Source organism: Melanerpes formicivorus, unplaced genomic scaffold (assembly GCF_026170545.1).
Source record: "Melanerpes formicivorus ecotype bairdi unplaced genomic scaffold, bMelFor1.0.p_v2 SCAF_32, whole genome shotgun sequence".
Taxonomy (NCBI): domain Eukaryota; kingdom Metazoa; phylum Chordata; class Aves; order Piciformes; family Picidae; genus Melanerpes; species Melanerpes formicivorus.
This window is the reverse complement of record NW_027142384.1, coordinates 8,371,890-8,396,854: the sequence shown is the minus strand read 5'-3', so window position 1 is coordinate 8,396,854 and position 24,965 is coordinate 8,371,890. Positions and strand designations below refer to the sequence as shown.

Here is a 24,965-nt window from a genome sequence, read left to right as displayed (position 1 = left end):
CAGTCAGAATTCATTCAGTTTTAAGTGTCTGGGGGAAAAAATAAACCAACCAACCTAAAGTAGTCCAGTACTACATTTCACCACAGCCATTTACCAGTTCATCCTGTGCCCCAGTGCTGAGTAAGACATCAGAATTCATCTTATCACAGAAGGAATAAAATGAAAAGGCAGAGTGAGGAACATTACCAAAAAAGAAAGTATAAACTAAGGTTCAAGTGCAGTACAGGCCACAAGCCCTACATTAGCAAACACTGGGGAGCAGGAAAAGAATTTAATTGCCTCCTAAATCAGCTCTTGATCTTTCTTGAATTTACAGTATCACCCTTTTTTGGTTAACTAAATATTTACTTACAAAAATAAAATAGCTAGAACTCAGGGAGCAATACAAAACCATCCACATAAATACCACTATTGCCCACACCCTGGCCCAAATCCAGCAAGTTAAATTCACCCTGCTGACTGTAGGCGACGTAAACCAAGACAGCACCTGCAATTTAGTTTTAAGATATTATTCTTGGCTGACAAAAATCCCTGAAAGTAAAAAAATAACAAAACCAATCAAAACCCAGAAAGGAAGTCATCAACACCAGTTTTTGAGTTATCACTTTTTTTAAGACCTTCAATAAAAGAGGTGGCAAGCCTAAAGGCACATATTACTATGTTTTATTCAAACTGCAGTTAAAACTGACATTAAATTGTACACCTAAATTTGTTACTCTTCGCCAGGGGCAGGAAACACTTAACAGGTGCTGTGGCCAGGGCTGCCCTCTGAAGGTACAGACTGAGTACTATCAGATCCAAGACAAAAATACAAGCAGTGTTTTACATATTCTTGAACAGTGACCAAATTGTTAAGATTGGGGATCGAACACTGAGTATCAGGAAGGTAGGTAAGAATACCAAAAACTGGGAATAATCTAGATCATTTATAACCTCACTGCAGGCTCTGAAGCTTAGTGTCTCATCTGGAATTTACAGAGGGTTTTGTCTCAAATTCATCATTGCTCCCTCCAAAAATGCTTGTCGCGGTCACTTAGTGTCTCATCTGTAATTTACAGAGGGTTTTGTCTCAAATTCATCCTTGCTTCTTCCAAAAATGCTTGTCCAGGTCACTTCCACAAACCATTCAGATACAAACTGCAGTATCTGAGAGCACTTGGCATGCACAGAATAAGAACTGGAAGCAATTGATTACTACAGAGATACTCCTTTACACGTGAGTTTGTGAAACAATCTTTATCCTCAAAATTCTGTGCTGCAGTCTAGAAACCAGATGTGTGGTTTTGCTTTTTTTAGGATTTAGATGGGGATCCTTAAGAGTAAATTCTGATTATGATGTAGGAGTTCATTCAAAGAATAAGCTCATAAGGCACATCTGCATTGCCCTTTGTTCCTCCTCTGTTTTTCTCGACATTTTAATGAACACTCCATTCATACAGCAAAATACAAAGTTGCAAAACCATGTCCATTGACCTACAGTTGGATTCCCTTAATATTCCAGATCAGAAAAAAACAATCAAGTTAGAAGCCAAGACAAAAATTCTGCATCATTTGCTATAACTCAGAAATGGCTCCCTGTTACTACAGCAATTATGGCACGAAAGGATGCTGACTCGTGCAGTGCTAAAAATACACAGGGCTGTTAGCCCCTTCAGTCACATGCACACGGGAGGAGAAAGCTGAGTGAGGCACTGCTAGGAGATGAATTGACAGAGGACATGATACTTTTTTCCAACAACCCTTCAGAAAGATAACAAACAAGTATTCTACATAAATACAAATGGGATATTATATCTACATCTGCAGCTATCTCTACCTATATCTATCTACATATACTAGACTCTCTGTAATACTAGAAATCTACACCAGTGGCCATGTTCCATCTCCCTCCCTAAAAAACCTTTGAGCAGCAGCAAAGATCATCTCTTTTTGAAACTATCGTTATATCTCCTGGATCAAGTGTTGAACAGGCTGAGAGTTGCATTTGCTCCCTGGCATCAGCCAGGCAATCCCCTTCAGAACAAAATAGTTCATTCCTGAGATCCCACCCTGGTAGCTGGGCAGCCCCAGACATAAGGGTTCCAGGACATATCTAGGGTTATGTGCCACAAAGTGGAAGCAGCAAGCCCGCTCCAAAGGAAGAAAAACTCTGCAACTGTGAATGCAACTACACTGCACCACCTCATCTAGTGGTCAGTAGTGAACTCTCTGGAATGGGTGCATTTAGCAGCATGAATGCACATTATTTCTCACCAGGTGCAGGACAGCCCAGGTTTAAAAACTACTTTCAAATTTAGCTGCAGTGCTCACTGAATATTTACCATCAAACACTGTGAGTATACAATGCACTTATTACCCCTTCTGAAAATGGGATACAGTTTATATTCTTTTAAAGATTTTTAACAAAAGAGAGACCTAGGGTGGAAATTTGACTGGGAATGTAAGAAAAAGCATAAAATGCAAACAGGTATCCAGAGACTCAAATCACTGTCTTCATCATTAAGAGAGTTGTTTGCTTGATCTAATCCAATTCTCTATCAATCCCTTATAAACGTCAGACTTTTTATTTCCACCCAAGCAGGATCTCACCAAAAGGGGATTTGCAGTAGCTTGCTTAACAAGATCTGAAACTGCAGCTGAAAAAGTATTAGAAATTAGATGCCTGCCTCAAGATCCAAAGGGGTTAATCAGCTAAAATTATGCAGAAAGGATTTGCAGTTTGTAATAGAGATGTAGGGTATGAATAGAAATACAGAGTTTGAGCTGTCTCCTTCGGAGAGAGGTGGAAAATGTCAGAAAAACAGCTTAAGTGTTTGTGTGAAAACATCCAGAAACACAGTAATACTGATAGGAGAGTGAACCAGAACAATAGGATGGCATCCTGATCCGTGCATTCCAGAATGGATGGTTATGTATTACTCACAAAAAACCCAAACAAATACTCGAGTGCTGGCAAGGAAGAAACCGGCTGGAGCAATTACCTGACTGGAGAAAGCCAGTAAGAGTTAAAATTCTCTGCCCCAAAATACCCCTAAGTAAAGCAATCATCCCAAATGGAGGTCTGCCCTTCTTTCCTTCCTCATCCTCTCCATTCCAATGCTCAGGGACTGCAGCGAGTTCCGGGGAACTAGGGGAGGGACACTTCCCAAAGGCATAGCAAATTCTTCTATCTTTGAATGAATTAATCTTTCCATAGGATTATTAACACTCTCTCCACTAGCTATGGAGAAAAACAGAAGTACTTCTGACTAACATTTGAGGGGAATTAATCTCATCCAAACATACTCATCTAACTGAATTTTGGTAAAACGAGGTGTCAGCACTTCTCTGTCAACACAGGTTTTCCTTGGGCCTCTCTAGTTTGAATTAAGTGTCTATCAATTGTTTCACCAGTTTGCAGAAGCTCAGCAACAGTGCTGAACTGGAAATAAGTAAGACCACAATATCTATGTATTATCAGAGTGTGAGGTTAGGTTTTTGGCTGTCCTCCATAGCAGGTTCATGTAACAGGATAAGCAAAGCAATTCTGTGGGACACCACAGAAGATTTGTTAACAAGAATTATCAGAGCCCTCTGAACAACCAAGGAGATCTGATTTAGTAGAGGGCTTTCATCACCTTTAAATAGAGCAGTATTAGGCATAGTTGATGTCCACAAACGAGTGCTCATGAAATATCTAGGGAGGTATATATACAATTATAATAGCCTTCATTTAATGAAGTTCCCCCCAGGCCCTGTTCTTCAAACAGAAATCTGGGAAGGCAGTGAGAGGTGAGTTTGTGTATTCCCACCCTTCCCCTCCCTTATGCCCTTCCCCAACCTGCCCAAAACGACACTCCTTTGCCCAGGAAAGAATGGAGGGAGACAAAAAGGTAGCTGACAAAGCACAGCGAGCACTGTTGGCTTTCAAGCCCATGCACATGATCCTGTGCTCACAGCCAGCAGTCTGAAGCTGACTTGACTGCCGCCTGTGCCAGGATGCTCCCTCCTCCACTGCCCTACCACAAACACATGGGAGGCTTACACCTCAGTATTACAGAATACACCCATTTGGAAGAGACCACAAGGACCATGCAGTCCAACCCACGACCCACCACTGAAGGGTCAACACTAAACCAAGTCCCCAAGCACCAGGTCCACATCCTGCTTAACACCCCCAGCAACAGTGACTTCACCACTGCCCTGGGCAGACAATTCCAATGTTTGATAACCCTTTCAGTGAAGAAATATTTCCTAATATCAAGCCTAAACCTTCCCTGGCACAGCCTGAAACCATTTCCTCTAGTCCTGTCTCATAGCAAATGTAGCAGACCTGGTCCATCTTTAACTTCCTGGCTTTTTTCAACACACTTGATGTTCATACTATAATTCCCAGGCACAAAATACGAGATTTTGCCTTTTGCAGCAGCCAACACTCTTGAAATGAGAAAAAGTGACTTGGTTGATATCAAGAGATGCTTCCTGTAAGAGCAAATCCAAGGCTGGCAATGGCAGTGCTTCCTAAAGTTCCTGATACCAGCAGCAGCAGCTGCATTCCAGTCATACACGACACTTCCAGCAGACAACACCACATGCTGGCAGCTGCAGTAGTGCAGTAACACAAGAAGGGTAACTGGTGAATTTGATGTGTTTGGTGGGATGATTTTTAAAGAAAACTCTACTATGATCTTTACAAAAAGTTGAAATCAAGCCACTATGAAATCAGGATATTAACCTTAACTCAAAAGTTGAATTTCCTGCCTGAGCATGACTTATGATGTAAGAAAGACTGCAGAAACAAGCTTCTCTCTGAAGTTTTAAATGTATGTAGAGTTTATGGCTTTTCACCTGTCCCAGAATTAAGATTGCTACCCAAAATGAGAAGCAGACAGGACAGATAAATTGAATTATTTTGTTTTGTTACTGACTCACATTAAGTGCAATCATACAATTTTTTTCACTGGGTTAGGGCAACAGAGACAAAAATACGAGCTCCCCTGAAGGCCTTAAAAACACTATTCATACCTGTTAGCAAAAGAAGAGCATCGTAAGAAACCTCTAATACTTTCAGTTCCAGCCATAAATTTTACTCAGATAATTTGTACCTTTCTATATAAATACCTAATGAAAACAGAATGCAATAGCAATGAAGTCTCATCTTAACTCTTAATCTATTGCTAGGGGTAGTGGAGTAGGTCCGTCACTTGGACGCCTTTCTTCCTTCATCTTCTTGGGCATCTTCCCAATGTAACTTAGGAAAGCCTCTGCCTGCATTTGTGAAAGCAGTCAAACTTCAGCATCTGACTCTGCACACTCAAAGGCAAACTGGAATGTCAGTTATCCTTGACAAATGGCTGAACGAATGCTACATCTATAATGTAAAAACAGGTAAACTGCACTTCATGGGGAACTTTACCTCAAAATGTTTTCTTTTGGCTCTTATATTAAAAGAATATGCAGAGTTCTCTTGTAATGCAGCTGCATTATTAAATGACTCTGCACAGTAAGTTATACTGAAACAAATCACTGTTGATTTTCTAAATAATTTCACTTCCATGAACAATCTTAGTCATATAAATAAGAAGAGGACAACAAGCACTACTGTGCTCTACTCTTCCTGTAAGTGAACAGTATTAAGTTCACTTTTAACTCTCAACCAGTTGCCTTTATTCTGCAAAACAAAACCAAACTCAAACTCCTGGTCAGTGTTTCTGCTGCCATGAGCCCTCTTTGAGGAAGATTAACTAGCTCAGTTGCAAGTGCATCTCTGCTGCTTCCAGCTGCTAAGCTAAAAGCTTCAGCTCATGTCACACTACCCCAAGTCTCCGCTATGCATACATTCCCCCTAAAGCTGATCAATGAAGTACTGCACATCTGGTCTGTTTATTTAATCCCAATTTCACTTAATCCCCCTGGGAAACTACCCAACAGCAGTTTATTAAAGATGACGCTCCTCTTCAAAGTCTGTTTTTCAACTCTGCACAATTTCCCTTTGACACTGCTAGTTTTTAGTTGCTTGTTGCCACAATTTCACTGTAAGACCACAGAAGGCTCCTGTGAATGTGAAATTCCACCCTCCACCTCAAGTTCTGCTAATCAGCTTGAGAATTAGCAATTTATAAACACAAAGCCACAGCCAAATCCAAGGTCTCCTGCACACAAGCCTCTTTTGTTTTCTACATGGGAGAAAATACAGAATATAATCTATTTAACACTTTTCCCCTTAGTAGTAGCAAGTATGCTGTGGCACTACTGCACTGTTTGCATCAGTGACATACCTGTAATGCCATCATTTACAGGAGACCTTAATGGAATTTGCAATCCTGCCATTTTTTCACGCAGTGAAATGAAGCTGATTTCAGTGTGCCTCCAGCATCCTTCCCTCCCTCATTTTCATCTGCAGCTCCAAAATTTGGGCAACGTTTACACAGCAACTTCTCCAATAGCATGGAAGGGGGTAGATTCAGCCTGAGGATGCCTTTCACAGTGCTGAAGCAAAGTGCTGTGCAATATAGGGGGGCAGACACTGATCCTTGGAGGAATAATACTAGATAGAGAGCCAGAGGAAGAGAGACAGCTCCCAGTCTATTAGATGAATTCTGAGGTCAAAAAGGCTCCCAAATATAACTGCAAGTACTTGACAAAGCAACAAAAATAACCTGTGAGAGCAAAACAGTTCTGCTCACTGGGCGAGACACTGCATGTGCTGTTAGTGACAGAGGGATCCCACAACAAACTCTCCTGAGGCACAAAAACCCTCACGGCACTTCATGAGAAAACAGGGAAGGCAAAACCTTAGACCAAAACTGCACCCTGAAGTGATTTAGTCATGTTGCAGCTGCAACATGCTGGCAAGGGTGATTTGATACTTTTCCTCCTGATCTAAACTCCCTCCTGACCATGCATTTGGGACATTTTGCCACGTGTGCACAGTCAGGCCCAGAGAAGAGCAACAGTGCTAGTACGGAAACAAGACTAAGACACTCCCACCCAGAGGTTTTCAGGGCAGGAAGAAAGAAGAGGACAATTGCTCTGCAACGGCACGGGTGCAGCGAGCAGTAAACGCTCGCCCACACAGACAAGTCACAGCTGCACATCCACAGCTCAGCCGTGCATGCTCTTATCCCCTCTGAATGCTTTTCCTACATGGCCCCAAAAGAAAAATTGAGAGGAGGCAGGTGGTTTGGGGAAGAGATTGTGTGGTTTGTTTTGGTTTGGGTTTTTTCTGCTGAGGTTTTAACACAAGGTCAGACATCAATCACAGTAAAGCTTGGCCAAGTTAGTGTCCAACTGCAAAAGAAATGCAGTAAGCACAGAAAAAAAGGCTGACATGATAGGCTACTAACATCCAATCAAGAGAAATAAACCACCTGTGAAAATACTACAAAAACAGGTTTTTTTCTTTCTTTCTGATAAACCAGATCCAACAAGTAATCAACAAGCCACATTTCCCACTGGAACCAGACATCTTTGCTGCATCAGAACCACAAACACACCTTTGTTACAGCCTTCCTCTTCCAGGAGGGGAACACAGAAACACAAGAAGTCTGATGTTTTCAAGAGTAAAAGGTGACAAGGTTCATTATACCACCACTGTCACTTTTGCAGCTACCTATTTACTTCGCTGCACTTACTTTGGTCCATGAGAGACTATAAATAGGTAATAGGAAAACTCATGTTGGGAGGAGGATAAAGGAGAGGATTTCAGTCTTCTCTCTCTTCTGACAAATTCACCAGCCAATTCTTGCATTTCTTTATCTTGAACAAAACTATTAATTTTCCACTTCTGAAATCACATCTTACTTATGCTTTGTAAACATCAGGTTGTGAATACCTAATAAAAAAAATAAAGAGCCGGATTGAAAGACTATTTGTAACCTGAAACTACAAGCAAATAGTACTTAAAAGAGCAGCTGGCTAAAGCTGGCTCTCCTATGAGGACAGACTGAAGGAGTTGGGGCTGTTCAGTCTGGAGAAGAGAAGGCTCCCAGGTGACCCAATAGTGGCCTTCCAGTGTCTGAAGGGGGCCTACAAGAAGGCTGGGGAGGGACTTCTCAGGATCTCAGGTAGTGATAGGACTAGGGGGAATGGAATGAAGCTGGAGGTGGGGAGATTCTGGCTGGATGTGAGGAGGAGGTTCTTCACCATGAGAGTGGTGAAACCCTGGAATGGGTTGTCCAGGGAGATGGTTGAGGCCCCATCCCTGGAGGTATTTAAGCCCAGGCTGGATGAGGCTCTGGCCAGCCTGATCTAGTGTGGGATGTCCCTGCCCATGGCAGGGGGGTTGGAACTAGATGATCCTTGTGGTCCCTTCCAACCCTGACTGATACTATGATACTAAATCTGTTTGCTTGATGCACATTTATCTCCAGTCTTTCATGAAAACCAACGAGGCAAAACCCCCACCATTTCTATCCATTCAAGACTAATATGAAAGATGGAATAATAGCCCAACGAATATTGATGATTCACACTCTCGGTGTAGGATGAGTTATAGCAAACTGGCCAGCAGTAAGGGATGGATCACTGCATAGAGTCAGAAGCTATCAAGAGCAAATAATTGAAAGCCATGATCAAAAAGTTACTTTAACAATACAATAACCAGAAACTACTGATGTCTAAGACAAAAAAGCAGCAGGGCAAAATGCAACAACTACCTGTTGGCTCACAGTAAGCATTTGGACCCAAAGGAAATACCAGAACTTTGCAGCAATACTTTACAAACATCAACACCCTCCAAAGCAGACCTCTGTCCATGGCACAGACAACAACCACTACCGTGTCCTGCGTCTCCTCTTAACCCTGCCTGCATTCCCAGAAAGTTCTGAAAGAACTGACAGAATCCAGCTGAGAGATCCCAGACTATGTCCACTCTGTGAGTGGGAGACCCATGCCTCCGTCTCTTCTCAGTTCAGGTTGGTCTCACTGTAGCAGCTTTTTTTCCCTCTCTCAAAATTCTCCATTCTTTTTGAAATAAAAAAATATTTTTAAGGCTTTATCCTTCCCTGAGGTCATGCAAGAGCCCTTCCTCAGGGTCACTGCCAAACAGCAGGGCAAGTTTTAACTGTGGAAATGCCTAGGCTCCTATCTGACTACAATTTAGCAAGCGTGTTGAACAGTTTTATCTCTGGGCACTGTCGTGGATATGCCCTCAGAAATGCACAGCAGATCCATCAACGAAAATAATAAGTTTATTTATATATATACAAACTCTGTAACGGGGTATTTACAATCGCCCTTCACAGGTATCAATATTCGGTTAGTGGAACTATCTTTACAGAATGTTATGTATGGGCATTTAAACCAAAATGGTTCACAGAACTTAGAATCTAAACTGAGTCAGAGAGTGGCGGGGGAGGAGTTGGTCAGTGACCGGCAACCCTCCACCCGGAGCAATATAAACGCTATCCTAAACGAAGCTCTACAAAGGGCTTGGCTTACTCACAAGCTGAGAACTTCGTGGAGTCTTTCCTCAGTAATATTTATAATCCAGACAACGTGGCACGGATGTGCCGTAATAAGGAGGCAGGAAATGGCGCTGGCCGCGTGGCCGCACCGCGTGGCTCTGCTGTTCTCTCCCAGGATACAAAACTCCTCGCTCAGAGTGGGGGCAGTGGCAGGTCAGCAACGCTGGTTCACACGGTCTACCAGGTTTTCTCCTACGATGGATCACGCAGCGGTTGATCCCACGGAGTGCTGTCCACGGCACCGCACACAGCTGGGTGACGGTGGCAAAAGGACCACGAGGCCTCCCGAAGCACTGGCTGGCACGCACGCACACACAGGCTCCAACACCGAGGTGGGGGGGCTCATTTGCCAAACGACCCCTATTTACCATTTGCCCCATTGAATACTGGCCCAATAAGCATCTGTTGCCAACGCAAACATTAACCAATGAACTACCAGCTACCAAATATGGCCTGAGTATATGCTATACTCGGGGAAACAAATATATAGCCTGCCTCTAGTACTGCAGGGGTGAGACCACGCCCAGGTAGGCTGTTTACCTGGACTCAGTGGCGCCAGGATCCCCCTGCTGCCTCCAGAAAGGAGGGGGGGGACAAAGGAGGGTTAACACATACAGAAATACATCCTGATCATAAGCATCCTTCACTACAGGCACAAGCAGTAGAGAGAATAAAACTAGCTACCTGCTCCTTATGTCTGCTTTGAGGTGAGAGGAGAGCTGATACAGAATATGCCCCATCTCAAACATATTTCAATCATAAATATGTTCTTATTTGCTCTATTTACCTGTTCAAGGTAAAAATACCCTGACCTCTTGGAACTTGCCCAAATGAAATTAAAACACCCTCCTCAAAGCATAGTCCAAAACAACATAAAAACATCCTAAGTCCATCACATACAAATGGAAACTGGCAAATGATGCAGCAAAATGTATAGCAAGTAGCACAAACAGGTACATATTGTGGCTGCTAGGGTGGCTATTAATAACATACAAATATCTAAGCATTCTAAGTAAATGAACACTGTGAAAACAAGCTATGATTTATATCCCACAGTTTTGGCTTAAATATGCACTGAGTTAAAATGATGTTTTGTGGGCTTTGCCTTAAAGTGCTTCCCACATTTCAGAGGAAGCAAGGGGTTTGTTTTGGGCATGGGTTAGTCACATCCCAAAAATTCCATGGGGCTTGCACAGTGTTAGAGGAAGTTCTCATGCTCAGCAACAAAATAGAAACAAAACTGTGTGCCTTCATGTTTTTCAAATAACATTGTGCTGAAATGAATGAAAGAGAAAAAGAATGAGAGAACGAGGTGGGGGCATGAGACAGCTTGCACACAAATCCAGCTTTCTTCAGCATGGGCCACTTCTGGTGAGAAAAACAAACAAACAAAAATAAACTCCAAAACTAACAAAACAAAACCCAACCTAACAATAGCACAAAACAACCCAACAAAAAAAAACCCAAACAAAACAAGCAACACTAGAGAGATCCAAGACAGCTTCTGTAAGTACTCTGTTTACATGATACACTGACTTCATTTTTCCTTTCCCTTTTCAGAGAAGATTTTCTCCTAGAGACACCAGATGCTTCTTTAGTTCCACATTTGGATTGATTAAATAATAAACACAACTATAGCTAAGACTTTTCAGTTGAATGAGTAAGCATTAAATAGTTTTAGAGACACTGGTAGACTTCATTTGCTTTTAATTTTGGTTACGCAAACAGTACCTGTGTTCAGAATAAACATGATCAATTTCCTTCATGCCTATCACAGGGAGACCCAAGTGTTTCTTACCACTCTGAAAGGTTTAAATTGCATTGTAACCAACAGCTAAAAAGACCTAAATCAAAAGCATCTTTATACCAGACAAAAGAGCTAGGATCTCGCTCCTGCTAAAAAAAAAAATAGCTATAAAAATGCATTTTAGTTATTAACACAAGACACAGAGCTGAAGAATGCTGACTTGATGTTTAGGTTTTTTAGTTTCTGATTTAATAGATGTTCATGCATGGCAACTATTCTGTGCACACCACATGCTTAAAACATGCAAACAATGGAAAGCAAATTTCAACTGAAGCCATCTCTTCTAAAACTAACTACAGGGATGGACAAAGGTAGCTGACTAAATAATGACATTTTTTAACAGTAGTACCATTTCTGGATTATGTTTGGACCATGTAATTGAGTGCACAGCACTTTCCTAGGAAAAGGCATAAGGCAGATGACACTGCATTTCCTCAGGTAAGTGAAGCTATTCCACAGCCTGAAACCTCTGAGTCAGGTATAATCTAGGAACTATGAGCCCCCCCACTTGAAACATTTTTTTGCGTTGCATTAAGATTAGGTCCCCAAAGTACTGCGGGATCACTGAAATGCTTGAGAGCAAAGGCTTTATATAAACATAAGTAAACAAAACCCAGGTACTTTTGTTTCTTGTAGCCATACATGCCAATTGCATCCAAACAAGCAAGCGGGAAGTCTGTCAAACCAGCAGCCTGCTCGCTCACAGCACACACACTTGTTTGTTTACTGTACCAAAAGCACTGTCCATCTCTGGCGACACTAACTTCTTCGCTGGGCTCTCAAGCGGTACCAGTGGTTTAGGATATTTAGATGCTACAACAAGTTGTCAAAAGCAAGACAGCAATAAGTCATTTATACTCTTCTGATCAATACTGGACTATCTGCCAGCAAGGAAAGAGCCTCTACAGATGCTAAGACAGCTGGATTGCTCTGGGTCTTGCATCAATTTCACTTGAACGTTTGCAGGCTCTCCTCTGCAAAAACATAAGGCAAAGGTTCTGCATTGAAACGGAGAACTAAAACCGGGAACTGCTTTAAGTTACATGGGCAATTTCAGAATATAGAAGAAAACCAAACCATAATAGTGAAACCAACATGAATTTAAGACAACAGTACTTTGATGAATGTGGTTCAAAGGTATGCAGTTAATTACTTCCGACGTTTTCAGAGAACAGTTCCAAGATAGCTTTGCCACAAGTGACCAAGAACCAATTTTCTTGTTCATGACATTAAAACTCAGACCCTTCTAATACTGAAGTAATAGACAGAGAGCCCTATCTCAAAGTACTATTTGTATCAGGATGATTAAAATAAGCAAATTGAGTTTAAGGCAGAAAACCAGAATTGCCAAATTTATTCAAAGTTAAAGTGTTACAACATTTTTTCTATATGGCATCTTCTGCACATGTCAGCAATTTGTGCACTGACAGCATAATGAAAAATTAAATCTAAATTTCTCCAAGCCACCTAAATGTGCAGGTTTGTTGTTACTTTAAAAAGGAAGTCCAAATGAAACACACACATCCAGCTGAAAGAAAGCTTTAAACACAAAGGAGCATTTCAATAAATATATGAAATATATGACTGGCCAATACAGCAGTCAGGGCTAGAATGGACAATGGAAATAGAGATTTTTCTACTGCCCAAGAGTACATTTTGGAAGTGAGGTTTTGTTCATGCATTTTTTCCTTTGGAGTTTTGGGATTTGGCTGGTCTTTTGTTTTGCTTTGCCTTTTTTAACTTCACTTTGGGTTTTGAAAGGTTTTTTGAGGAATGGGCACACCTTTCAAGAGAGCTTCAGAAGCATTAAATCTCTTATTTAAGGCATTCCCATTCCATATCTAGATCTTCCCATTCACATTGTCTTCTCTGATAATGGGCATCCAGTACTACACAGATGACTACCATTTGAAATCAGAACAGTTCCATCCATAGAGGTTAAAGAAAATCATCAGTAGATTCTATGTAGCACTCTTCTTTCATCAGAGGACATCATGATTTTTGGAATAGGGTGCAAATTTTATAGTTTCCAGAAGCAAAACCAGAAGTAGCATTATTCCATGTGATACACAATATTCCTTTCACCACTGAGTACTTCTGATTCAATGAGATTGCCAATGGTCCTGGTATACTCTGCCATGGTCTAAGAACACAGAGGACCTGCAAGCAGGCAGGCTGGAAAGAGTTTGCTAGTTTACCAACTTCACAGGCACTTAAAAATTGTGAATCAGATGCTTGCCAGCAGTTTGCCAGAAGGCCTTTTCCTAGAATAGCAATCAAACATTAGTGTTGAAATACAACTTCTTGACCTAGGTCACAGTATGGAACAGGTAGGTGATTGTTCTCCACATACAGCTCAGATTTCACCTGCAGACGAGAGAAAAAACTGTTCCCATTGTACCTCCTAAAGCACACTGGACCATTCACTCTTCTCCCAGCTCAGCAGGCTGGGTGGTCTTTACAACAAACCTCACACTTGCACTGTGAAATCACTCTTCACATCAGACAAGCACTTCCTGAAGGACTGAATTATGCTTTGCTGCATTAACACGTGAAGTTCTAACAAAAAGATGTAGTAAAATCTGATTCCAAACCACTATGACAGGAGAGCTGGTTTGTTCTTTTCAACAAGCATCTGACTCAGGCAACAAAGGGAATCTTTTCCACAGGAGTGTCTACAGCCTCAGTGACATTTGATGACATTTGCAATCTTCTGAATTAACTTTTCTTTTTAAAACTGTGAAAGTAGAGGCACCTAGTCTCAAACACTCCCTAAACTATTCCACTAAACTGGAGAATTAATAAATTTGACAGCAGGTCATGAACACCAACGATTACACTGAACAATGGATAAGAGCTTACAAATTCCTGCAAAGAGATCCTGCCCCAGCCGTCAGCCCTACTGAATGGAGGTGGTCCCCTTTACAAATAAATCAGTGTGTGGGTAAACAAAGAAAAGATGCAGTAACATGAAATTATGAACACTCTTCTATCAGAATGCACCAGTTTTTGTCAGGTTATTAAACCATGTATGATATGACAGTATCATATCAGTATGATATGATAGTGCCTTCAAAGAGAATCTAACTAGAGACTGCATTCTCCAAGGTCTGAAAATCAGATCAGCAAAACCAGCAGTCCAAATTGCATTGCTGCTGTATTTTTTCCAGTTAATACACAGCCTCAACAGGCACAAAACCAAGCAATTACACTTCAGAAGGCATTTTATTTAGTGACCACATCACAAAAGCTTTCAATTTAAAATATAAATTGCAACTTGGTACTTTCAAGGAATTGTATTCAATGAACATACATGATATTCTATAATATATGTATATTATATACTACAGTAAACAAATATATAGTATTTTACGTATATATAAACAAAGATAGGAAAACATCCCCCCCCATCTCTGCAAAAAAAAATAGGACAATAATGAATTCTTTTACCATGAAGAACTGAGATTTCTTAAGAGGCCCTACACAGTCAAGGTGTTAGTATTATTAATGGGAAATGGTTATATCTGGGCTCAAGATCTTTTAACCCATCACAGATAAGAACAACTGTACTCTTAGAAATAACAATGCAGTACACATACTAAGTTTATTATTTCTTACCTAAGCAAGTCAAAACCTTTACTACTTTTCCTCCTTGCCATTGGGCTTGCTGCACTGCTTAGAAGTGGTCATTAATCATTTCATATCATACACTGGAAACACACAGGAGAAAACCTGAATGTATGCCCCTCAAAGAAGTGATATCATCTTTCTAATGCCACTCTTTTGTAATGGAAAATTCCTATAGGAGGTCAGAAGCATTAAGTAACTGTCCACATTGATTTTTACTTTTTTACTTTCATCTCCCCCATGCAAGAAAGAAACAGGAGGAGGAGAATCTGCCTGTTGCCCGGAAAACTAAGCCTTGGTACAGGGCACCACTTCAACACACAGGGAAGCAGAACTGTGACATTTAAAATGAAGTGGTCTATTTGCTACCTCAAGTGATCTTGTAACTATAAGAAATAAAAATATGAAGTAATTGTATTCAGGATCACATGCATCATCTCTACTCTGGTGTGGCGGCCAGGCTTACAAGAAACAAGTTTAAAAAAACTGTTTCAAACCTCTCACTGGGAAAGTGTGAGACCTTATTCACCTGTACAAGACTGGAGAGAGAAGAGGAAAAAAAGATTTAAAAAAAAAGAGAAAATAAATTAAAAAAGAAAAAAATACTTTAATGAAGGAAAACTAAATCCAGGTGAGGTGGCCTTGTAGCTGTCTTCAAAATGAGCAACTTAATGATGTTTTGACTGAATTTTAAAATACTAAGATACTAATAATAGTCTAAATTAGGATAATTCTCAAAATCATTTCTAAGAATAACTCCATCAAGACTGTTTCACTTCCTTCCCCCAGCATCTCCTAGACAAAACCCACCTATTAATTTGAAGTTAAGCTCCCAGCCCTTATCACAAGCTCACAGATAGAGCTCTGCCTTCTGACTGGTGCACTAAAACAAACAGAAGAATCTCAGTGTTTCTTAATAAACTAAAACATTTAACCCGACTGCTAGTGCTTGGCATCTGGAAGCTCGAAGTCCAGACATAAACAGGTGAGAGAAAGATGTGTCAAGGTTCACAAATGCTTCAGAGACTCACCTAACTTACAGGTCAATGGCTACAACTCACCTACCTGAGAACCTTCCTTGAGCGTAGCAGCAGCAGCAAAGGATGGGTTTCCCTGAAGCCTCTGCCATTAGCGGAGGCCACAGATAGTGTGTCCTGTCATATTTCTCGCTAGGGCAATTAGTTGATGGAACTGCATCCTTCTGGTGGTAGGTCTGGGAATGGGCTGAGGAACAGGCCCCATTTGGTTCTTGATGTGCCCAGGTCTCCCCATATTGCTGACAGCTTCCCCTAGCTGATATGGGGTCTGTTAGGGCACAGAAGAGGTAGTGAAGGAAGAAGGTCAAAAGTTAACTTAATAAGGGGTGTGTTAAGAAGGGTACTGACCAAAACCACCCTTTCTGTATAGAAGTATGAAAAGATCACAGACACAAAACAAGCTTAAGTGCGGTGGCAAAACTGCATAGGCATTTCATGATTGAGATTGATTTTCTGGATTCAAACAAGACACAAGAATTCACTCAGCAGGTAGACAAGGAAATGAGAAAGCTGCATTTGGATCATTTTCATTGGGAAATAAGACAAGAGTAAAGTTAGCAACCTCATCTAAAGAGCCAGCTACTGGAAGCTACAGCATGCTGCCATGGAATGAGAAGATTGAGAAGAAACTCAAGACCTCCAAAACCACTTTATCTTGATTAAACTCATTGGTTGAAGAAATCAAAAGGGATACTATTATATTGGAGAAAGTACTTGGAAAGCAGGGTGCAAATACCTCTCACTCCCCATCTGCTGCTGCTCACACTTAGAACTGGTGAACCCAGCTTGGTCATTCTTGCAGTCAGCACTTCCACACAGGAAGAGGAAACACACAAAATACTTGCTAATCACAAAAAGCATGTGAAGTGCAGAATATCAACATCTAGCCCAGAAATCAGGTATTCTTTCCAGTGCAACCCTTCTGTCCAATTTGTATTCTGGCACTTCTTGGTGTTGAGGGTAATGACACACATCCAACACTCCTCAAGAGGCTAGCTCTACATTCAGTGCCTTTCTTCATGTAAAATCTGAATTATGCCAATACCAACCCTCTACAGAGTGTGGCAATGGGCAGTCTCTCCCACCCAAGAACTCCTGGCCTTACCTTCCTCAGCCAAAAGCAGCTCACACACAAGCACACCACAGAGAATCCAGTGCTACGATGGGTGCAGCTATTTCACTAGCACTGGATAACTTCTGCACCAAGTTTCCTCTTGTGCACATGACTTTAGCTCTCTAGAATATCAGAGGAAGTACACAGGGCACACACTGTCATTTGAAGATTTTTTCCTCTAACGTTTAATTAAAAAGACTTATTAAAAGGCCTTCTTGGTGATGATTTTTCTTTTTCTACAGCACACAAAAAATACAGTTTCTCAGAGATAAGAGCTGAGAGCTGCAATCATGCTGCAGTCTCATTAAAAAAAACCAAACCAAAACCAAACATGAAATGAGGCATCTAAAGGAAAAGGTTTTATCTGATAGTCTTATCAAGCTACTAGTTGGTCAGATCAGGAATCTGACTCCAAGAGCCAAGGTCTGATCACAGTAAAATACCTCGTGCAGCCCTTATCTGTGAGACTGCAAAGTGCACAACTGAGGTTTTGTTGAAACAATTTCTCCAGTGAGATCAATGCTCAGAGATTCAGGAGCAAGTGTCTTGTCATTTCCACTACGGTTATAAATCTGCAGCTCATTAATAAGGTCTAATGAAGTAAAGTAATTCAAACTAATGCTTTTGGTTACGCTGTCTCATAAATCTTGAATCATCAGAAATTCACAGTATTTTATAGAAACAAGTTTTCATTTTATAGCTAACAGCAACTGAGCAACAAGATACCAAATAGGACCATCTGTTGAATCATCTCTGTAAAACCCCCGAGACATTATACTGAAATGCATTTTTAAGTCTCATTTCAACATCCACCACACGATCCTCTGGGTACGAAGAGGCACAGAGAGCAGCCTAGTGTCACCTGAGCAGTAACTACCAAGATAAACACACAAAAACCTCATGGCAAGAAGCCATCAGAAGCTGAAGAGGATTTATTTACAAAGAATATTAGTTATTAGTATTCAAAAGTTAGTGTCAACTTACAGCTTTAAACATACTACACACTATGCCAGAGGACAAACATAACTGATTCATGCTCTGCAAAGCAGCGGTGCTGCTCCTAAAATGTGCCTGTCCAGGGAACTGTTCTGGCTTTGACTACAAACACTAATGTTTACATGTAAGTGTATTATAAAAATTGAAGTAGTACCTGAAGAGGTACCTGGAAAGGTTCCGTTTCTTCACAAAACTGCATTCCTATGCCTGACCCCCGGATCTGCCTACAAGATTTCTTCCAGACACATAGAGAAGAGCCACAAGGCACACAAATGCCCTTTCCAAGGGCAAGCCACTACCAAAGTCACGAAGAGGCCTAGATCAAACACACACTCATTTCTCCAGTACCTGCTATCAACTTCACTGCAATAGAGACCACAAAACACAGATAAGCATCAGAATCAGAAACATCAAGGTTGCAATTACGAGGATTTGCTTTTGTCAGGCTTTGATTTAAGGAAAAGTGTCGAGTTGGCAAGAATAGTTGGATTAGGTAAAAAAAAAAAAATAAATCGTGAATTATTTTAACTGGTGTTGCATAGCACTATGTTCAGAGACAAACCTATAACCCTCCCCAGCACACAACTCCCCTCTTAAGAGCCAGTACTTCCAAGAAGCAAAGCCGGCAAGCAGGCAGCTCTCTGCTGGGAGGTGTAATTCATGAATGAGCCCCCAGAGCAGCAGCAGCCCAGCGTCTCTTAAAGAGGTCTGAGATCAATTTCCTGCTGCACTAGTGTCAAGAGGATTTTAGGAGAGACACGCTTTTCTACTCCCATTCCGAAAACCCGCCACCCACGCCTCTCCGAAACTCCTCCTGAGATGATACACAGTGGAATTGGCACGCTGGCAAGTTTTAAGTTCTGAAAGTGCTGCGGATGCTTCTGGAAAGTAAACTTCAGTTTGTGTGCCTCATTTATATCCAATTACCCTAAAACACACTGGCTTACGCCGCTCCTTGCCTCGTCCTGATGGAGTTTGCTACTCGCTTGGCCGCCCGAATGAGTCGCTTGGGCGAAGGCGTCAGGACCCCGCCACAAACAACGCCGAACTTCAGGGGCTCAGCCCCTCACCGGCCCGGCCCGGCCCGGCCCACCCCCAGCTGCCGCTGAGGGGCCGTCCCCCGCCGGCTCGCCCTCAGCACAGTGCCGGGCGCGGAGACGGCGGCAGGTGCCGGCCCTCAGGTCGCTGGGCCAGGGTCTAAGGGAGACGCCGCTCACCTTGGGCGATGGCGATGGACTCGAAGCGGTGCAGCTCCCGCAGCAGGCAGCTCCGCTCGGTGGAGTGCAGGCTATAGATGAAGTCGCGGGCGCCCTGCGCTGTGTTCAGCGCCTCCATCGGCTCCTTGGGGTGGGTGCCCAGCGCCCGCCCGGGCGGCGACGACTCCCGCGGGAGGAGCAGCCCCTCAGCGCCGCCTCGCAGGCTGCCCAGGCGGCGGTGGCAGCAGCAGCGCGGCGGGCCACGCAGCAAACACAGGCAGGAAGAGGGGCCAGCGACGGCAACGGCGGGGCCCCCCGGCCGCCCCAGCAGCAGCACCGCTCGCCCAAGCCACGCCGACATGGGGCAGGGGAAGGGCGCGGCGCTCGGGCCGCCAAAAATGCCGGCCGCCAAAAACGCCCACCGCCGAGTCCCCGGGCCGCGCTCCCGCGGTTCGTTCACCGGACCGGGCAATACCGCACCCAGTCACCGCCCCGCGGCCGCTCCCGCCAGCGGCGGCAGCGCCGCGCCCCGCCCCGCACTCCGCTCCCGGCCGGCTCAGCCGCTGCCGCCCATGGCCCCGCGCCGGCGGCAGGGCGGGGCGGGGCGGAGCGGAGGGTGGCCCCGCGCAGGCGCAGCACCGGAGAGTGGCGGTGCGGCCTCCGTCACAGTTGCCGTCACCCATTCAGGGCGCCCGGTTTCCTCGAGGGGGAGACGAAAGCCGTCCTGGTGCCCGCCATCGCCTCAGGGCTGGGGCCAGCGACCCGTGTCCCCGAGGGGGAACTCGCCTGGCTACGAGGGAAGGAGCTGGGGCGCGGCCGACCTGAGGGAGGTGATTCTCCGCTTTGGTGAGACCGCGCCGCGAGGACCGTGCGCAGCTCCGGAGCCCTGAGCCCTTAGCACAAGAAAAACTGAGACTTCTTGGTGCGGGTCCAGAGGAGCGCTGCAAAAAAATGTTCAGAGGGGTGGAATGCCTCGCCTATGGGGAAAGGCTGATGAGAGAGTTGTTACTCTTCAGTCTAGAGAATAGAAGGCTCCAGGAAGACCTTTCAGTACTGTAAGAAGCTTGCAGGAAGGATGGAGACACATTTGTAGCAAGGCCTATTGCAATAAGACAAGAGGTAAATGTTTTAAACTAAAGAGGGTAGATTTAGACTAGATATAAGGAAGACATTTTTTAAAGTGAGGATGTTGAAACACTGGCCCAGGTTGCCCAGGGAGGTGCTTAAAGAAAAGGTAAATAAAAAGCTTTCTCTGTGCCAAACCTTCAATTTGACACAGTTCTGATTGCTTATGTTGTCTATTTTATTGTATATTCACACTGCTTGATTGCACCAGTCTACAGAGCAAGGAAGGTTTCACACCCATTCACTTGACTACTTCTGCTGTTATTCAGTCTCTGGTTTCTACTGAATCTAAACCCATCCATTAGATTTTTGGCTTGGTTTTGGCTCTGATGTGTGAAAATAAGGCAGTCTGGTTTTCACACCTAAACTTTGTTCCATTTTATAAAAGGCTCTTATCAGGTTGTATTGCAGGCCCATTGCACATTGTATGTTTCTCAGGAAAAGGACTAGGTGGTCTGAAAGTGTCTTTGGGAATTTCCACTGTACAGAGCCTCTTCCACAGCACTGTAAAGCTGAGACTGTCATCATGGGGCAGTTGAACATACTTCCAGGTTTGCAACACTATTTTTGGGTAAATAAAAATGTTGAGTATGAACTAGAGGTGGCAGACCTGCTGTGAAGACTGAGCAGCTTCTGCACAGCTCTGAAGTCAGGTGAACACAGATGCTGTAAAGCACCTTTGCCCAGCACCTTCATCTGGCTGCTGAGAGGTGGAGACGTATCATGCAAAAGATACTGTACCATTAGCATTCCTTTGAAGCATGGGGAAAGGAAAAAGCTCTCCAAGCATTACATAGCAGCTGGATTAGGACCTTGGCGATATTCACCACTTCCTGATGTAAAAATGGATAAAATGACCATAGTGACCCCATCTTGATAAATTTTTGCTGTAACTGAAGCAGCCAGTCCCTTAAGTTATATAAAACATCAGCATAGACCATGCTGCCCCTTGATCCTGTTTACCTCTGTTGAACAAACGTGACAGAAGATAAGAGTTAAATGCCACCAAAAAGGCAGCTCAAACAATTGCTCAGTTTGATTACATTCAGTGAAAGACATGAGGAGCAAGAGCTTTATTACCTCTCACCAGGAGTTTTCAGGCAGTTTTACATCACCTATTTCTCTGTCTTCCATGGTTTTCCTGTTCATCAGCTGCTTTCTTTCTCTTACTTTCTCACTTTATACTGAGTCCTCTACCCATGTCATACAATTAATATACTCTGCCTGGCTATTCCTAGCTATTACTTTAGATGGGCCTAGAGCTGCTTTTTGAACACTTTCACCAGTGATGTTCCTCATTTACGACTGCTTGCCCATAGCAAGGACAGTCAGAGTCTGTCCTGCAAGATTTCTTTACAGATTTCTTTACTGTGTAATCCAAGAAGCTATCGATTTTATTACTGTGCTTCAGTGTTGCCCAGGCCTCAGTGATCTCTGCCAGGCATGCTAGGTCATCTGTTTCTTGCATATCAGCTTTGTGTGACCCTTGGAAGTTTGCCTCTTAATCCCTGAAGCCTATGTGATCTGGATCAGCAACATAAACTTTTACAGTTTTGACTCTCTTACCCTTGTATATTTTTTTATCAGTCTCCTTAGTCTGGCTGATCTGTAGTGTCTCTAGTGGGCTTTTCTGCCTGAACTTCAGATTTCTATGGGAGAGATTAGAGCAACTAGTTCAGATTCAGATGTCTAACTTCTTAGATCTTTATGGTGGCATCTACAGTGTAGGTGTCTGTGCTTAAGTGTCTGGGCTCCCAATATAAACAGGAAGAGACGCAGACACCTCCAGAGGGCAGCTTGCTTGACTTGCTTTAAAAGTGCCTGATGAAGTGCTCAACCACCCTCTCCTTATTCCTGGCTGTCATCACAGGCTGTTAAAGGAATGGGGAGTGACTATGACTTCAGTGCTTAACTTCCAGATGCATAAGCTTTAGCAGATGAGTCTTAAACCCACACTTAACACACAAATACACTACCTGTCCTCAGATGCTTATTTTATGTACTCTGCTTTTTCTACTTCAGTCCCTGGGTAGGATTTTAAACCTGGTTAGCAGAGTCCTTGCTCTCCACCAGGAAATAAACCCATAAGACAACAGGATGTCGGTGTATGGGATACTAGATGGTCTACCCATTTGTGCAGAACAAGGGATCCTATATCTTGTACTGGGCACATGGCAGAAGGTAAATCCCACAACCCATACTAACTTAATCCATATTTATCCCATTCTTTTGCACTCTTCATCCTCAAAATAATGCAGAATATAAACTTGACTTGTCAGTACAAATTATTACCTGAAGAACAACTGTTTTTTTTCCAAACCTATGTATTCTGGCCACACAATCAAAAAATTACTAATAGGCCTTTGTACATAAACTGCATCTGAGAGAGAAATATCTGTTTTTCTGGGAGGTGCTAGTAGTCATGATGCACCATAGGAGCTATTGTTATTTTCTGATGTATTGCCACTAACAAATGTGATTTTTAAGTGGTTTGCAAAATTATTCCAGTGGAGTGTTTGAAAGCAAATTGTCCTTGACAAAAATAGGTGGTGATGCAGACATGATGTTAAGGACTCAAGGCAAATATTCATCTGTAGGCCTATTAGGGTTATAGTTTTCCCCAGAGAAGCAGCTTCCAAACTGAAGATTGCAATGCTACTTAGCAATACAAGTGGAATCATGAGCAGAAGTTTTGCTCCTGGTGCTGCTATGAGCAAAATAAATGATCAGTAGCACAGCAGTGGTAATACCAGTCCTTGCAACACCATTTCCCCAGATTTCTGCTTCTCCCCTATGCAAACTAATTATGTGATTATAAATAAGGAGAAAGAACCAACTCTTCAGTATTTATGACCAAAAAAAAAGCATTGTCTGTTCACATGTGTTCATTGTGTGTACCACCTCTTTTTGCAATCCTGTAAGCTTACTAGGCTCTGCTTTAAAAAAATACTTCCCAAGGCACAGATACAAATGAACTTGGGATTTGAGACTTTGTTGCTTAGCATGGCACATAACCCATAAACCCAGGATATGACTTTTTAGAATATGCAATCTGAAGTCTCATAATGAACAAGGACCTTTTTTCCAGTACATTGGCAGTGTAAATGAGACACCAGAAAATGTATGCAAGGAATTTCAGAACAGGACAATATTGGTCTCCCAGCAGTTGAAACTGCCTTTGGTTTTCCACAGCTCAGAAAGTTGCAGTTGTTGCTTCCATGGCTGAGGGAGCTGGGGTTGCTTAGCCTGGAGAAGAGGAGGCTCAGGGGAGACCTTATTGCTCTTTACAGCTACCTGAAGGGAGGTTGTAGACAGGCAGGGGTTGGTCTCTTCTCCCAGGCAACCAGCACCAGAACAAGAGGACACAGTCTCAAGCTGTGCCAGGGGCGGTTTAGACTGGATGTTAGGAAGAAATTCTTCATAGAGTGATTGCCCGTTGGAATGTGCTGCCCGGGGAGGTGGTAGAGTCACCATCACTGGAGGTGTTTAGGAGGAGACTTGATGGGGTGCTTGGTGTCACGGTTTAGTTGATTAGATGGTGTTGGATGATGGGTTGGACACGATGATCTTGAAGGTCTCTTCTAACCTGGTCTATTCTATGCTATTCTAGTCTAGTCTAGTCTAGTCTATTTTCATTACTAAAGTGTGGCTGGCCAAAGAGATCTATAAACACACATACAGGGGCTTGGAGGTGCACTACAGGAAGAGCAATTTGTTAATACATCTGAAAACTGGGAACAGCTTCAGCGAATTAGCATCAAAATACTTCTACAGTTTGGTTTTTCAATTCTGATGCAGTCTCTGTCTACAGCTGTTGCTTGGGTTCAATATATGGAAGACACTGGGCACTTCAGTATGAGCCTACAGCCTGCACCTGACTCAGAGATTTAGTTAGGAAGTTGTACTATTTCCTCTTTACAAAACACTTTTTAGGTTGTGTTCTTCCTTTTTTTCCTTTTTTAATTGCTTTTTGAGAGTTTGGAGCTTATAAAGTACATCAAGGTTTTTATCATAAGCACAATGACTTACATAAAAGAAACTTAAACAAAGAGACAAACAAAAAGACTGTGCAGACTTTAGACTCGAGCTCTCAAAACCACTCACTTTACTGTATCATGAGACTCATGAAAACTGTTAGCAATAGCTCAGACTAAAGATTTATTACATGGTAGGGAGACCTTGAAATTGCTTACACACAGCTTTCCAGTTTGCTTAGTGTTACAGTCCTCATCAACTTCAAATGACATTAGAGGGATCCTCAGCACATCTGAAGATCAGAGAGCAACTGAGACAAATGTAGGTGTATGCGTGCTCTGACTTGGAACTCAGAGGTACTCATGGAATAAGCTGGTAATACGTGTGCCAGTTTTAACTTTACAACTCTTTGAAAATAGTTGTTTATAATCAGATGAGTAAATTAAGGTTTCTAGAAGTCCTGTGAACAAACTATGCTAAATTTCCAAACTGTTTGGATAATTAAACTTTCCGTACTAATGGATTTGATCTTTAATACCTATGATTTGAACACCAAAATTAGCTTTCTACCATGCATGCTGCTAGTGCTTGGCAAAAACAAGATCAAAGCCTTAGTGTTGGGTTTTTTTAGTTGTTTATTAT

The 24,965-nt window shown here is 42.7% G+C and overlaps 1 protein-coding gene across 3 annotated transcripts in view; it reads right to left on the bottom strand.

Moving 5' to 3' along the window:
* The window catches only part of TMEM65 (transmembrane protein 65), a 32,547-nt gene extending 12,789 nt beyond the window's left edge, over positions 1-19,758 (bottom strand). Inside the window, exons 1-2 of one of the 3 annotated variants that reach the window (XM_068155585.1) lie at positions 19,245-19,758; positions 15,946-16,185 (exon numbers count right to left, since the gene is read on the bottom strand). In XM_068155585.1, the coding sequence (XP_068011686.1) occupies positions 15,946-16,185; positions 19,245-19,584 (580 nt within the window). In that variant the 5' untranslated portion in view covers positions 19,585-19,758. Of the gene's footprint in view, positions 1-11,985; positions 12,067-15,945; positions 16,186-19,244 lie in introns of all 3 variants that reach the window. The other 2 variants (XM_068155583.1, XM_068155584.1) reach the window with 2 other exon arrangements.
* Between the last annotated feature and the right edge of the window lie 5,207 nt (positions 19,759-24,965).